The following is a 15,467-nucleotide window of genomic DNA, read 5'->3' as shown; positions in this document are numbered from 1 at the left end:
CAAAATTATTTAACAATCTTGATTTAATTCACCATCAAAATTGTAATTATTAACTAAAAAATTTTCTATGAGTTTGTTTATGGAATACAGTTAAAAAATGTTGGAAATATTTATGGCAAAGTTAGAAAGGATTATGAATAATTTTGGTAAATAAATAAATTATGACCTAAAACCATTGGGTAATATTAATGAAGTCCTAACGCATTTAAATTTATAGAGTGCCCATTTAGTATGTAGTGTTCTATAATGTCTAAAATTTAATGAAATTTCGTATGATATGCAAAAATCTAAACTTCACAAACTTGCAATTAAATTTTATTTGAATCAAATTCTAAATTGTTTAAAAAAGTCAATCCCAAAAACGAAAGTTGAGAATTACCTGAGTTTTTATTTTAATTTTGTATGATTAGGACATTTCTTAAAATTATCGAAACAATACTAATACTATATATTTTTGATTTTATGTACTATAAAAATGTAAATTTTCCATATGAAAAAAGTAAAAAAAAATAGTCTTATATTTCAAAAATCGTTATTTTAAAAGATGTACCTTTTTTAATACAAGTGTTACTTCAAAAACAAAACAATATTTTGTTAAATATTTACAAAAATTATTTATTATAAAAAGCAGCCAGTCGTAAAAATGTCACGAAAAAGAAATTTTCACATGTTTTTCCAAAATTTTGTGTGATGTGAACATTTTCTGAAATAAATCGAAACAATGAATATGTTAATTTATAATTAAATGCTTGTAGAATTTTATAAAATATCAGACATATACTGCAAGTATTACTTTAATTAGATAAAATTTATAAAACCAATGCGTAATATCAACCCCATACAGTCAACTATTATGCTATTATAAATTAGACTTAAATTACATGTGTTACTTTAAAGACTTGCATTTGAAGTAATACTGACTACTTCTACTATCGCTATTTATTTATCATATGTCTTAACTTATATTGCCTTTAGATTTACTAGTTGTCTGCTTAGGACAGTTGTAAATTTTATGGTAAAAAAAATCTAACATTAGCTTCAAAAACTTGCTATAGCTGTAAAAAATTGTATATAAAAAAGTGTGTGTATTATTTCCCAGGCAGTTAAGTCTGATAAAGTTTAGACCTACACTTTAAGAATTACTTCAAATATTTCGACTAAAATTAACTTAAATATTTTAGTTAATTTTTAAATATTTAAATTACCAATGCGTAATTTTTTTCCCAGATAGTGAACTATTACTAGTTTGTATTCGAAATCGTCGGAACGCGGTGTAATGTTATATTATCGAGTGTGTAGAGTCGCGCTATATGGATGTGTAATCCTGGTATTAATTACCATTTGCCGATGAAATGGCCTTAAGAGCAAATGTGACCAGAATAAGATGAACCTGCCTGTATGCTTGCATTCGTAATCTATTATGAGATTTCGTTGAATAAATAATTGAACGCTATGCATTCTGCATTTTTGATCGAGGCACGTGTAATAGTTACGATTGTTATGTAAGGATGCATATTGCTGTCGTTGACCTGAGATGTAAATAGGCTTTGATAAATGAATAACACAAATTATTAACTTTTTCCTATGGTAAGCTTTATTAATTGCAGAAAATTAAAATTGAATGTTTATGCATATCAATTTTTGCAAATATTTCTGAACATATTGGCATATCATAGAAAAAATGGATGCTTGACTGTGTGTGTGTATGCGTGTGTGTGAGTGTGTGTGTGCGGATGCAATATTTCGCCGACGTTTTTTAAAGCACAAATCAATCGATATGAATGACTCAAAAAACATTTGATTTGTATTGACGCGGAGACATGCTTAATAGTTTTTGGCAAAGATATGGTCTAGCCGTTTCGGAGTTACCAGCCAAAATGTGAAAAAAATGGCAATTCAATTTCGAATAGAATGGAGCATCTGATTAGAATAATTCAAATAACATTTTATTTGTATTGACGGAATGAATAATTTTTAAAATTTTTAGAGAAGTAGAAGTAGAATGCAGATGCAGCGGTTTTAACACTACAAAAAATGCCATTTGATGGTTAAGTATGATTACTAGAATCAAAATATCAGATATTTTATAGAGAATTATTTTAATAATGAATACTTTTTTTGTTTTTTATGGTTTTGTACCAAGATTTTTAATTTTTAGAGTTCTCTTACATAGTTTAAACAAATACCCTATTTTTTTCTTATATAAACTAAATCTGTTATTTAATAAATAGGTATGTTAGATGGCAAGTAAATGGTTCTTTTTTCAAATGTCGACATATTTGAACTTAATTGGAATTTATTGGAATTACTAAAACAATGCCTAAAAAAGCTATTTTTACTATGGAAAATGTATTTTGTTCTATATCATACTGCTTGATATCGGGTTGTCTAAACCGCGGGTATGAACGTGCAATTTGGTGGTTGCAAGGCTAAGACTATTGAATCAAATTTGCTTCAAGTTAGATTAAGAGTGTCATGACACTTTATGTAAAAAACACAAAAGTGTACAAAAAATATCAATGACTAATAAAATCATCGTTGAATTAAGAAGTATTGAATTTTAATCAATTAAGCCTAATTAGCAAAACAAAAAATCATATCAAAACAAGTAAGCACAACCACAAACTTAAAGAAATTATTTATAGAAAAGCTCTCGAACTATACTATTTTTAGCACGAACAAGAAACTTGATACATTGTCTAATAAAAAGGAATCCAAAAATAGTAAAAAGCATAGCAGTAACATTTGTTGCTCTTTTTGATTATTAAATAACATTTTTATTTTTTGATGATACCAAATTTAGATTATTGTCAAGATCAATAAAGCAAAATTCAAAAATAATGTAAATAATTTTTTCTAATTATGCGGAACAGTAGTAGGCACATTGCTTATGCTTATACATTGACGTGTATTAAATTACAAAGGAATATTATTTCTTGACAATTTACTATTACGAAACAGGTAATGCCCTTGACGTCACAAGAATAACAATATAATTAAATAATTCACCTGTGTTTATTGAAGCAAGACATTACAAGTGCAAAGCTCACGTTTATTAAAACCATAATACAGAATATCGATCAACACACAAATAAATTAGTATGTTTGAAGACGTTACAACATGTCAAAAGTGTATAATTAATTTAATAAGATGAAAAATACATTCGCATTTATATATAGGACAATATGTAACACAGGTATTAACATAATAAAAGTATGTTGACACATATTCAAAGCACCTACCAGTGCGATTACACAATTGTGTGCAGAATCAAGAATCAAGAATAAGACATTCGTATTCTAAGTCAATGCGCACGGCGACGAACCATGAAAATCCGACGTCCATATCCGTCCAGGGAAAAGAACTGATGGAAAACTTATTCATAGAAAAAATTTACAGAAAAACGATGAAAAACCAGTACATTAAATATTTGTAACACACGCACTATTATTAAAACGTTCGCGGACAATATAAGTTTTAGCGAGGTAATAATATTTAGTTATTTAATTTTTTTTAATGGGTTGTGATATGTGAAATTTCATTTAGAAGGGTAGTCAAATTATCATATTTTAATCGTTATGTACGATGGATGCTATAACATCTACGTCAAGTATTGCGCTTCTATTTTACGCAATGTGCTTCCCCAAGTTAACTAGTGACTACGGATAAAGATAAGATAGTACGAAAATACCTGACGAATCAGTTAGTCATTACCTTGGCAGGTACAATAATTGCAAAAACGTACGGTTGTATAAAATTAAATTCAAAATAATTGACTATAAAATTTGAATGCTATAGCATTCATCTCATTCTGCATTATAATGAAAATGAATGCAGTAGCATTCACGTCGGCGAAAGTAATATCGACATGATTTTCAATATGAACGTTAATATGGACATCAATTCAAATACCAATATAAATATCAATATCAATATAAATATCAATATAAGTATCAATATAAATATCAGTATAAATATTAATATATCAAAATAAGTGTCAATATAACTACATATAAAACAGAATATAATATTTGTCAAGTTTCATAAAACTTATTACATAAATGTTTCAAGTTATTTTTATGTTTCGGGCTTTTCCGAGGCTTAGGTAACTATAAGGTTGACTCACATCGGACCTGATATTAAGCAGTAGTGATGAAAAATGTTACTTACAAATCAAAAATGTGTTTACAAGTGAAAACAGCTCTTGTACGGTGCTGTTCCATCAAATTAAAAACATAAATAAACTCATAATAGTAAGTAAATTATTTTCACACTAACAGAAAAATTGCATACAAACGAAATTGTAAACTGCTTCAGATAAAAATAAAGCAAAATTATCGTTAAGCGTGATAATCCCAATTTGTAGATGTACTATAATGAATATCGCGATAATTTGTAAAAAATCTTAACGACAAAGCTAATAAGCTCTGAAATAGAAAATTAGAAGTATTAAATACCAATAATAAAAAATTAATCAAAATATTTGAAATTATATAAAATATTAATGGTTTGGGTTGAGATAGAAAAGTTCTGGAAATTGACTGGTTTACAAATATAAAAATTCAGCAAATAGATCGTTAAATTCGAATTTCTAAGAAATGAGAAAATTAGAAAATATTCCAAACTTAATATTTTCAACTAAAATAAACATATTAAGAATATGTGCGTTCTGAAGGGTTCTTGATCGAATTGATACAAATGCTTTTAGTAGACTATACAATAATGAAATATTTGTAAAAAGTATCTCAAACGTAACTGTTTTTTATAGATCCATAAAAATCTTGTAACAGAATTGAATTCATATAATTAGCCATGTAATAGATAAACAAATTTATGAAAACTGCAAATTAAAGTTTTAGATAAAAAATAGTTCAATATGATAATAATATCATAACGTCTACTATTCCTATCTCTAAGGCATATGTATTTGAAAGTTATTTTTCCTATTGAATTGTTTTTTTTTAATGCATTTTTTCCACTAGCTATTCATTTATTTCGGAGTATTGCGTTTCCATCGTGGCTTAGGAAATAAAAAGAATTGAGTTTAGTAGTGTTTAGATTTTTTTTACATCTGGAAATTCGCTTAATAACACAAATACTGTACCACTATGGTTCAGTTAATACGCTAAGCAGTTTCACTTTCCGTTTTTCGACAGAACCGTCGGACGGAAACAATCGTCATATTAAAAAAAATATATGTAAAACTTACATTTATTAAATATTTATTTATTACACATTATTATATTCAGAATTTAACAATATAATATTGCTAATTTTGAATAATTGGTGAGCGATGTTTTAAATAATAATAATAAAAGGGGGAGTGATGTGGAAAATAGATTAGGAGGCTACAGTCAGAAATTATTAAAAAGAAGATCACACGGTTTATTTGTAAAATAAAATCTATGCTTTAATCATCTAGAAAATTATTAATAAACGATATAAAAGCAATATTATTTATTAACAATTTTCATTTTAACAATACTTATATATAAAATTTAGTTGTTACAACTTTTATATCACATAGCGAACTTTGATATAAAATAATTGTACTCATGAATCAAAATTAAAGACGTTTTAAATACCACCAAAAATTTGCATATGATCCATGTAGAATAAGTGTTGGTATTAAAAAAAAAAAAAAAAAAAAAAACTATCATATACAGTATACGATATAGAAATACAATATACTATAGAGATAATCAATCGCAATATTTTTTTTACGAAATGATAAGATTATTCTTATCACCCCAATTGAAAATTCAAGTACAATTTTTTCAAGTTTTAGGGATTTTTCGTAACTTTCAAGTTACAGCTATGAACTTGTTTAATCTATTACACTTGCTTGTATATTTTTCATTATATTTTTTATTTTATTTATTTCGCTTCTGTCTAGATAAGTATACAGATTGTCCTGCCAAGTGTGACATGTAAGATTTGGCAATAACCTGGGAGAACTTAATAACCTAAGACCTCGTACCAGTTTTACAGTTAATGATTTATTCTGCGATAGAGAAAAACACGTTCGATAATTATCTTAGATAAACATCAGCGCAATAGACTTATTTTTTTGTTGATTTCGGTGAATTAAGAAAACATTAGTCATTTGGATAAATAATCTTATTGCTTCATTGCAACGAGAAGGAAATAGATGTCGGGTAAACATATTTGGAAACCAATGGTTTTTATTAAAATAATGGTCGAAATTTTTTTGGGTCCAAGTAGTAACATCAATATTTTGTATCTTTATCGTACATTTCAAGTATTTTAATTTTCACTAAACAGCATTTTTTATAAAAAAAATATTCTAATGTAATATTAAAAAAAGCTCCTAAAAATCTAAGCAGGTTGTAAGTAAACGAACACTAATTTGGCTTGATATACATCTTCTACGTCTTTTTGTTAAATTATTCGAACAATTACTTCAAAATTTATTCTTTACCATTTAAATTAAATGCAATAAATTTTCTATTAATAAACCTTGTCTCCGGTCTTGTCAAATTATGAATGATCATTGTTTTTCGTTCTACATTCCCAGAACCATCAAAACACGTACCATGTCTGGACATAAATTTAAATTTTTATTTGACGTTTGTAATAAATTTCACACTTTGTAGCGCACATAAATATGCATGCTAATCATTCATTTTGCTTAAACAAATATTTTATTATCAACACGAGATCGTATTAACTAATCATTAAATTTTTACGATGTTTGACTTTATAGTATATAATGATTTGTGTCCCAGATTTTTATTGAAACATCGAAAATTGTTTCACAATTGATGTAATGACTGTGTGTAGTTATAGATTTTCTTCGGCTATTTGTCATTGTTGCGTCATTAAATTAATTCTGTTATTGGACCATGTAGCACTTGTTTGTCCTTGGGGGTAATGGATAATTTATTTCTGAATGTGCATTCGATGATGCTATTTTATCTAGAAGAAGTTCATGTAAGTTGTCTCGAGGCAAAGTTGCCACTTAGGACTAGATTTAGGATATTTCAGACTAGATTTTGTTTTTCCAAAAACTTCAATTTTAATAGCAACTAGTCACTTTTTGTAAGCATGACGAATATACACGTCAATACAAAGTTGTGCTTCATATGACGAGTATATTCGTCAATCTCAGTTAAGTGTGCAAATATATTGATACTGATGACCAAATTTTAAAATCCAACTGAAATAGCTTACCCTAAAATAAATTAAACCAGAATAGACTTCTAACACGAGTATGGCTTGAACAAAGTATTAATTATAACCCTGAATTCAATCCTTTGTTATTCCTCTGTAGTAGCAATGAGTTTAAATTATATAATTCAGTTTAAAGTGCCAGATAAGATTAATTATAAGATCTAGATTACAAACAAATGATGAATGTCCTCGATCTACATTCCATCTGTCCATAATATGATTCATCAAAAAATCACATCATTACGACGTCGGTTGCGTTTTCCTGCTGAAATTGCACGAGGCTTATGTGTATTGTTTGGAGAATTTGAAGTGTCGTGTGCGAACGGCAAATACACAAATGGCGAAACAATAGATGATAAAGTCATTATAATTAAGCTACAATTTGTGCGTGATTTGTATTTCAAGAACTGTGCCACGGTTAATAATAAAAATTTAAAATTTAAATTTAAAATTTGGAATTTTGTTCAATTATTAATGATGTTTTTCTGTTTGTTTCAGAGTTTCTTTGGAAGATCTTACAACAATCTGTCATCGATCTCCGAATGCAAGAACAACGGCGAGTGCGTGATCAACAAGAAAAACCGCACCGCGTGCAAGGCGTGCCGTCTTCGCAAATGTCTCTTAGTAGGAATGTCCAAAAGTGGTTCCCGATACGGCAGAAGAAGCAATTGGTTCAAGATACACTGTCTGCTGCAAGAACAGCAGCAGCAACATCAGCAAAACCAGCAGTTGAACCATCAAAACCATCTTCAAAACCACCAACAAACAACGCTGCATCAACAACCTAATACTCAACAAAAGCCTTCATCGACACCTCCAGGTGTTAGCATGTTGGGCCACCACCCGCCTGCTTACCATCCTAGCATGTTCCCAAGGCCGCCATGCACAAAAGAAGAACTCATGCTTTTAGGATTAGATGACTACAAACACGCGTCGACATCCCCTTCAGTTAGCTCACCCGATAGTCATAATTCAGATAGTTCTGTGGAAGTTGGAGATCGTAGGCACGCTAACTTGCTTTTACACAAACCACCCACGACAGAAGCTCAACAACTGCCTTCTTCGAAAGATTTATTCCTTCCTCTGACATTCCCTGGTCTTGGTCAATTGCCAATGTTGCCACCTCCTGGATTTTTACCACCGCCTGGAGCTTTTGCTGCACAACATTTGCTGTTCCAAAACGCCTTCCATCCGGCTTTGTATCCCCACCACCATCAAGGTTTGCTCAAACCAGCACCACCAAATAATAACAACAGCATCACAAATAATAATAACAATAATAGTAGATATACCCCTGATCAAAACGCTACGGGGACAACTGAAACATTCACAAAAAGATTTTATTTGGATGCTGTGCTTAAGTTGCAAAGATCACCTAGCACAGAAGGTGGTGATGACAATGATGATACAGAAACTGAAGATACAGTTGCTGATGGAAAAGTGCAAGAAAATCCTATGGATTTGTCTATGAAAGGAAGTAGTAGTCCTGCAAGGATGACTGCATCTTCACCTAGTACAGTTAGTGAAGGATCAGTTAGATTAGGAGGTGTTCGAACTGGGAGCGAAATGGAAGATAATGATGACTGTGAAGATGATGATGAATATAAAAGAGAAGTTAAAAGAATAAAAGTACATCGGACAGCTCCAATGGATTTAACAACTAAAGTTGTAGCCGTAGGTTTTGAAAACTAGTTTTGGTTAATTGAACTAGGTATAAAATGCACTATGTAAAATATGTTGTATTATAAATAAATTTTAGTATGTAATTAGTAAAAAATATTTATGTGGACACATGGCCTTTGTTTATCTTAAGAATTAATTTAATCCCCATGCAGGAAAAATGTCATCATCATCTTAGATTGTATATAGATACTTGGCATTAAATGATATCTAGTCTAAACTAGAAGAAATATTAAAAATCTACGTGTTCAGTTATCAAAAAGTGCTGTGCATATAAAAAAATTATGCTCGATATTTTATTTAAAATAAACTGTATAAAGACATTGCAGAAATACTGGTGATTTTTAAATTAAAAGTGCATGAAGACTTAAATGGAACTTCTATTAGGGCATTATTAGGTTTATTTATTAAGATGCATTTTAGTTTAATAAAATGAAATTGTAGAAACTACTGTAAAATATAAATTTATACTTTTACAATTCGTATATTATAAATTAGTTTTTAAAAGGCATTAACAAACTTACTATTATAATTGTAATTATAACTTGTGATGAATAATTATTTCTGTTGTTAAGAACTGTACACAAATGTCGTTAGCAAAATTGTTCAAAAATAAAACTCATTCGAAATACATATATGTAGATAATTTACTTCATCTTTTATTTATTGAAAATTTTTAATTTTCAGGAAGTTGATAATTATTAAATGGCAATACTTTTTTATATAAAATTATATAAAGTCAGAGACGTTTGAGGGTTCATTAGGATTCTTACAGACAAAAAGATTTTTTTTTATTTAGTGAGTTGTAAATATTATTTTTCAGGTGAGCAATCAATAAACGAAAGTAAAAATTGAATCAAGCTAAAGACCTTCTTCACAAATGTAAACATAATTATCCATATGAGTAAATTTCGGTTCCCACAGAACGCTGATGTGTTTTTCATCACTCATGATGTTCTAAAGCAAATTATACACTTTTTATGAAATACCATTAATTACATATCGCTAAGCCTTTTCTCTGTAATGTAATAGTAAAGAAATTTAATTTTTTTAAAGTACTTTGTTCAAACCTAATATCAATTTGAAAACAATTTAAGCAATATTGTTTCAACATATCTATTTAGAAGAGTGTAATTTTATTGCTGCGATGATTCATAAGTGTTTAAGATTTTTTCAGATGCATTAAAAATTTTAAAAGGTAACAAACAAAAATTCGCAACTTTGTAAAACAAATATCAGTTGTATATTAAGTGCAATAATTAACTTTTAATACATGCAATAGTTGCATATGTATGATCAAATGATTTTGAAAAAAATTCAAGTTGACTTTTATTAAAAATTTCTGAAGTGTTAAAAATTGATTATTTATAAGTTTCTAATTATTAAAATTACAAATAACTATAACTCTGATATAATTAGAATTAAAACGAGATTGAAAAATTTAAACACAATATCAACAAATTTTTTAGAGATTTTAGAATTAATATTCTTTATTAAAATTACATAATTTTGAAATTTCAACCATTATAAAAGTAAGTAATTGAACTAACCAAACAACTTAAGAAAAAAATAAAAAAAAACTAAGGTATTTTTTTTTTAAAAAAAAAGCATTTATAATATTAGACACTGTGAATATGATCGTTAAATATGTCTAGAATTAATAGAATGATAGAATTAATATTAGAACTTTGATATTGATAATTCAAAAATTGATAGTTTATAAAATGATTGTGAATCGAGACACAGAAAACTTAGAAATTGATTTTCCCAAAATAAAATTTAACTAGCTGTAAGTGGAATTCTGTCTTGAGGCAATTATGGCATCGTGCCTTAAGGCAAATTGCTGGAACTTCCCGCGCCGTAACGAAATGTTCGAGGAATACTGAATGTTTTCAAATAGATTATTATAAATATTGTAACATGGTGTAATATTTATAAGAATTATATAAACCGTATTGCAGAGTTGAAATTATTTGTAAAGTATATTAGAACTATAGTCAAAATTAAAAATAAAATCTGAAATATTTTCGATATACAAAATACTAAAAAAAACTAAAAAAAAAAAAAAAAAAAAAAAAAAAAAAAAAAAAAAATTGGTACAAAATTTTTTTTTTCAAATCAATTATTTTGTTAAGACAAGCAGAAAGTTCTTAGAATCATTTAAATCGGACGCTTAGTTCTCTCAAAAACTGCCATTTTTCACATATTTAGCTCCGTATCTTCGAAATGGCTGGGCCTGCCTTTGCCAAAAAGTAATAAACACTTCTCCCAATCATTACTAATTGAATGTTTTTTAGATCATTCAAATCGGATACTCCGTTCGCTCAAAAATTCGATTTCTATTTTCTGCACTCTTTGCTCCGTATCTCCGAAACGGCTGGACCTGCCTTTGCCAAAAACTAATCAGCTCTTTTCCCAATCAATAGGAATCGAATGTTTTTTGAACCATTCAAATCGGTTGATCCGTGCGCCCTAAAACGTGACTGGAAATTTGTATCCACACATACATACACACACACACACACACACACACACACACATCCATTTTTTCTGAGGTATGCCAAAACGTTCAGAAACCTTCAAAACGTCGAGAAATGTAAAAATTTTCAATTCCGATTTTCGGCCCATTACAATAACTTACCCTACGGGAAGTTAATAACGTGATATTTTGAAATTTTTCAATTTAAAGTATAATAGAATTAATAAATAAATCTAATTATATTAATAATCAATTATAAATATTGTTTAGAACTTTTATAAATAATACAATATTTATGAAATTTTTTAAGATATTTATCACCAATTGGTATTCGAAACAAAAATTGTAAAAGTTAATCTCCTTTGAAATAAAATATTTCAAAACAAATGTAATAGATTTGTTAATGTATAAATATATTATGACTTTAATATAATTAACTTCCCTTAGAATAAATTTTAGTAATCGCAAAAAATCGAATGTGAAATTTTTTGCAGATCTTCACGTTTCAAAGCCTTCTGAACATTTTGGCATGCCTTATCAAAAATAGATGCATGTGCCAGTGTGTGTATGTATGTGCGTATACAAATTTTCATCTACGATTTCGAGAATACAGATCAACCGATTTGAATGATTCAAAAAACTTTTGAAACATGAGAAGACGTGGTGATTAGTTTTTCGCAAAGGCATGTCTAGCCGTTTTGAAGATACAGGACAAAAATGGCAAAAATGGCATTTCAGTTTTTGAGAACAAAGCGTCCTATTAGACTGATTATAAAAAAATTTTTCTTGTATTGACGAAATGAAGAACTGATTATACTTTTTGGAAGACTGGACCAGCGATATTGGAAATTTACAAAAAAAGATTTTTTTTTAAATGCCATTTGCTAGTCAAAGATGGTCATTGGACGTATGCATATCAAATTATCCAACATTTCATAGAGAAATACTTTATTCTAATTAGTCAAATCTTATCTTCAAAATTAAGATATCGACATTTGGTACTGAAAACTAAAATAATTAGGTAGTTGTTGGTTCCGACTACGGTGTCGATTATTACACATGGAACAATTAAAGTTTTGATCTGCGGTTGTACAGGAAGATATTAACACGAATTTAGTTACAATAAAATACTTTACTGCTACCGTACTTTGAGGTTTCGGAAATAAAAAAAACTCAGTCTAATTTGTCTTTCAGGCGTTCACATGACTAATCGGCGACTATGAAAGCTTTTCGAGATTGGTTAAATGCGTAATAAAAGAAGAGCTTGATGGTAAAGTACTATGTATCAGAACAATTAGATGAAAAATCTTTGGAATATATTTACATATTCCTAAAAAAATTAAATATAAATATAAAGTCATTGTCCGTTGCTAATAATTTAGAATTGTCAATTTTTAATTTAATATAACATAGTAAATTACAAGAACACTCATGTTGCGACGGCAAATCAGAACTATTAATTCAGAAAAAAAACTTAGTAGTCTTATTCTTAATAATCTTATTCTTTTAATATTTTCAAATTACATCTTTGAAAAATATTTGTACTTTTAAAAACTCAAATTAATGTTCGTACAAAAAATAATAATTTAGTATCTAATTGATGTTCTATATATCATATTAGCATTCAGAAAAATACAAGATAGTCAGTGATAAATAAGTTAGATTTTGTCTATAATATACTTATTTTACAAATAAATGTAATTTGCAAAAATGCAAATTTGGTTTAGACTGATTTGAAAGATCATTTTTAATAGAATGTAAAAAAATATTAAATTAAAAAAATAATATTTTAAGTTTACTAAAGTGATGTTACATTTATACAGAAACATATTAATTTATAATCTAATTCGAGTAATTTATTAATATTTAGAAGAAGTCAAGAACATATTTTCAACTTATAATAATCCTAATTAAGTTGTGAGCAATTTGGAACAACTCAGAGTAGAGTAAAATTAGCCTCTATCAATCAGTTAACTGTATTTGATAAATATACTCATCATGGAAAAGTGGCAAAATCTTGTATATTGACGAGTATATTCGTCATGCAGATAAAACAGTGACTATTTACTACTTAAGTTGAAATTTTTGGAGAAAACAAATCTAAAATGTCAAGTCGTTCATATTTTGAGAATTGTGAATATTATGAGTAAATAAGAAGTATGTGGTAAGTTGCGAGAATTTCCTGAGATATGAAAATAATAAACTTAATTAATAAAAATTAAAACTTAGCTGAAAATATTTTTTCGCTTTTATTATTTTAATTACATTTATATTTAGCTATTATATTTCATTAAATTTAATTAACTTCTTAGTATGTTAACAAAGAAGGAAAATGTAGTAATAGAAATTAGTTTTTATAAAATAAACCCATATTTTTTACCTACAAACCACGACAACTTACTTTGTGATTGACGAATATATCTGTCATGAGCTCGATTCAGATAACACAAAACTATAAGAAATGTTCGATATGAGTGTCACAGTTAACTGGTTAAGCATTTATAATTTTCAATTTTTAAGTCAATGCTTTTATAATGAACTAGTTGTGTATGGCATCGTGCCTTAAGGCAAATTGCTGGAACTTCCAGAAGCAAAAACTAACATTTTTTAAAAAAAACTTTTAAATTCTTTGAAACGATTTGACTGTTTTGAAAAATTCGAATTGTTTTTATATTTTTAAATTTTTTGAAAATCCCTATTCTTAAAATCGTCGACGAAAAATTGTATCCGCACATACACACACACACACATACATCCATTTTTTGTAAGGTATGCCAAAATATTCAGAAACCTTTGAAACGTAATAATATAAAAAAAATTGCATTTTCGATTTTTTTGTGATTACTGTAACTTATCCTAAGGGAAGTTCAAAGACTAAGAAAAAAGTATTAACAAAAAGGAAACTTCAGAATTGTTTAATTGCTATTAGAAAGAAGGTAGTAGTAAGTAGAAAAGGGGTTCATTAATCACGTGATCGATTTTTTAAAAAATTTTGAACCCCTCCTCACCCCTCATGATACGTGGTAATATTTAAAATAAGACCCCTCCCTCCCCCACCAAACATTATGCGTATTTTTAGTTACGAGAAAAAAATGTAAATTTTTTGATTTTTTTTGCAAATGCTTGGTTTTTAACTTCCCGTAGGGCAAGTTATAGTAATCGCAAAAAAATCTAAAATGAAAATTTTTATATATCTTTACGTTTCAGAGGTTTCTGAACATTTTGGCATACCTTAGAAAAAATGGATGTATGTGTGTGTGTGTGTGTGTGTGTGTGTATGTATGTATGTATGTACGTGTGTGTATGTATGTGCGGATACAAATTTTCGTCGACGATTTCGGGAACACGGGTCAACCGATTTGAATAATTCGAAAAACATTCGATTCGTATTGATAAGGAAACGTGCTGATTAGTTTTTGGCAAAGGCAGGTCTAGCCGTTCCGAAAATACGGGGCAAAAAGTACCGAAAACGGTAACTCGGTTTTTGAGAAAACGGAGCGTCCGATTTGAATAATTCAAAAAACATTTCACTTGTATTGACAAGATGAAGAATCGATAAAATTTTCATGAAGGTAGGTCTAGCTGTTTCGGAGATATGGAGGAAAAAGTAAAAAAAAATGAGCCATTTGGCGGTCAAAAATGATCATTAGACATATGCTCATCAAATTATCAGATATTTTATAGAGATTTTAACAATAAGTATACAATTTGTTAACATTCCTATGGGTTCCGTACCAATGCTTATGCGTTAGACAGCGACGCGGCGCTTACGCGCTTTATATTTTGTCCCTATGCAGTTAAAGCAGTACGATTGCTTTGAAAAGAAAGTTCAGATCTTCCACAATATGTCAAAAACAAAAAAAAAATTTAAAAAAAAAATTTTTTTTTTTTTTTAAATTTTTTCAAAGAAAAAGTAATTTTTTGTCCAATTTATAGTTTCTCAAAAAATCTTATTTTTTCAAAGTAATTTTTTTTTTCAAAAATGTTAATCGTTTTTAAAAAAATAATAATTTTTGGTACGGGAAGTTCCAGCAATTTGCCTTAAGGCACAATGCCTTAATTGCCTTAAGACAGAATTCCACTTACAGCTAGTTTTTTAAATGTTTAAAAAAT

The 15,467-nt window shown here is 28.3% G+C and overlaps 1 protein-coding gene across 1 annotated transcript in view; it reads left to right on the top strand.

Annotated features, from left to right (window-relative positions):
* Positions 1-8,887, top strand: part of LOC113388316 (knirps-related protein) — a gene marked incomplete in the record, with an annotated part of 193,019 nt that extends 184,132 nt beyond the window's left edge. Inside the window, 1 exon segment of the mRNA XM_026625710.1 lies at positions 7,694-8,887. Coding sequence (XP_026481495.1) covers positions 7,694-8,887 — 1,194 coding nt within the window.
* Between the last annotated feature and the right edge of the window lie 6,580 nt (positions 8,888-15,467).

The sequence above is a fragment of the Ctenocephalides felis genome, unplaced genomic scaffold, assembly GCF_003426905.1.
Source record: "Ctenocephalides felis isolate EL2017-DRISC unplaced genomic scaffold, ASM342690v1 CF-g0.4_SCAFFOLD_03572, whole genome shotgun sequence".
Lineage (NCBI taxonomy): Eukaryota > Metazoa > Arthropoda > Insecta > Siphonaptera > Pulicidae > Ctenocephalides > Ctenocephalides felis.
The sequence above is the reverse complement of the archived record's forward strand: the minus strand, read 5'-3'. Positions and strand labels throughout refer to the sequence as shown.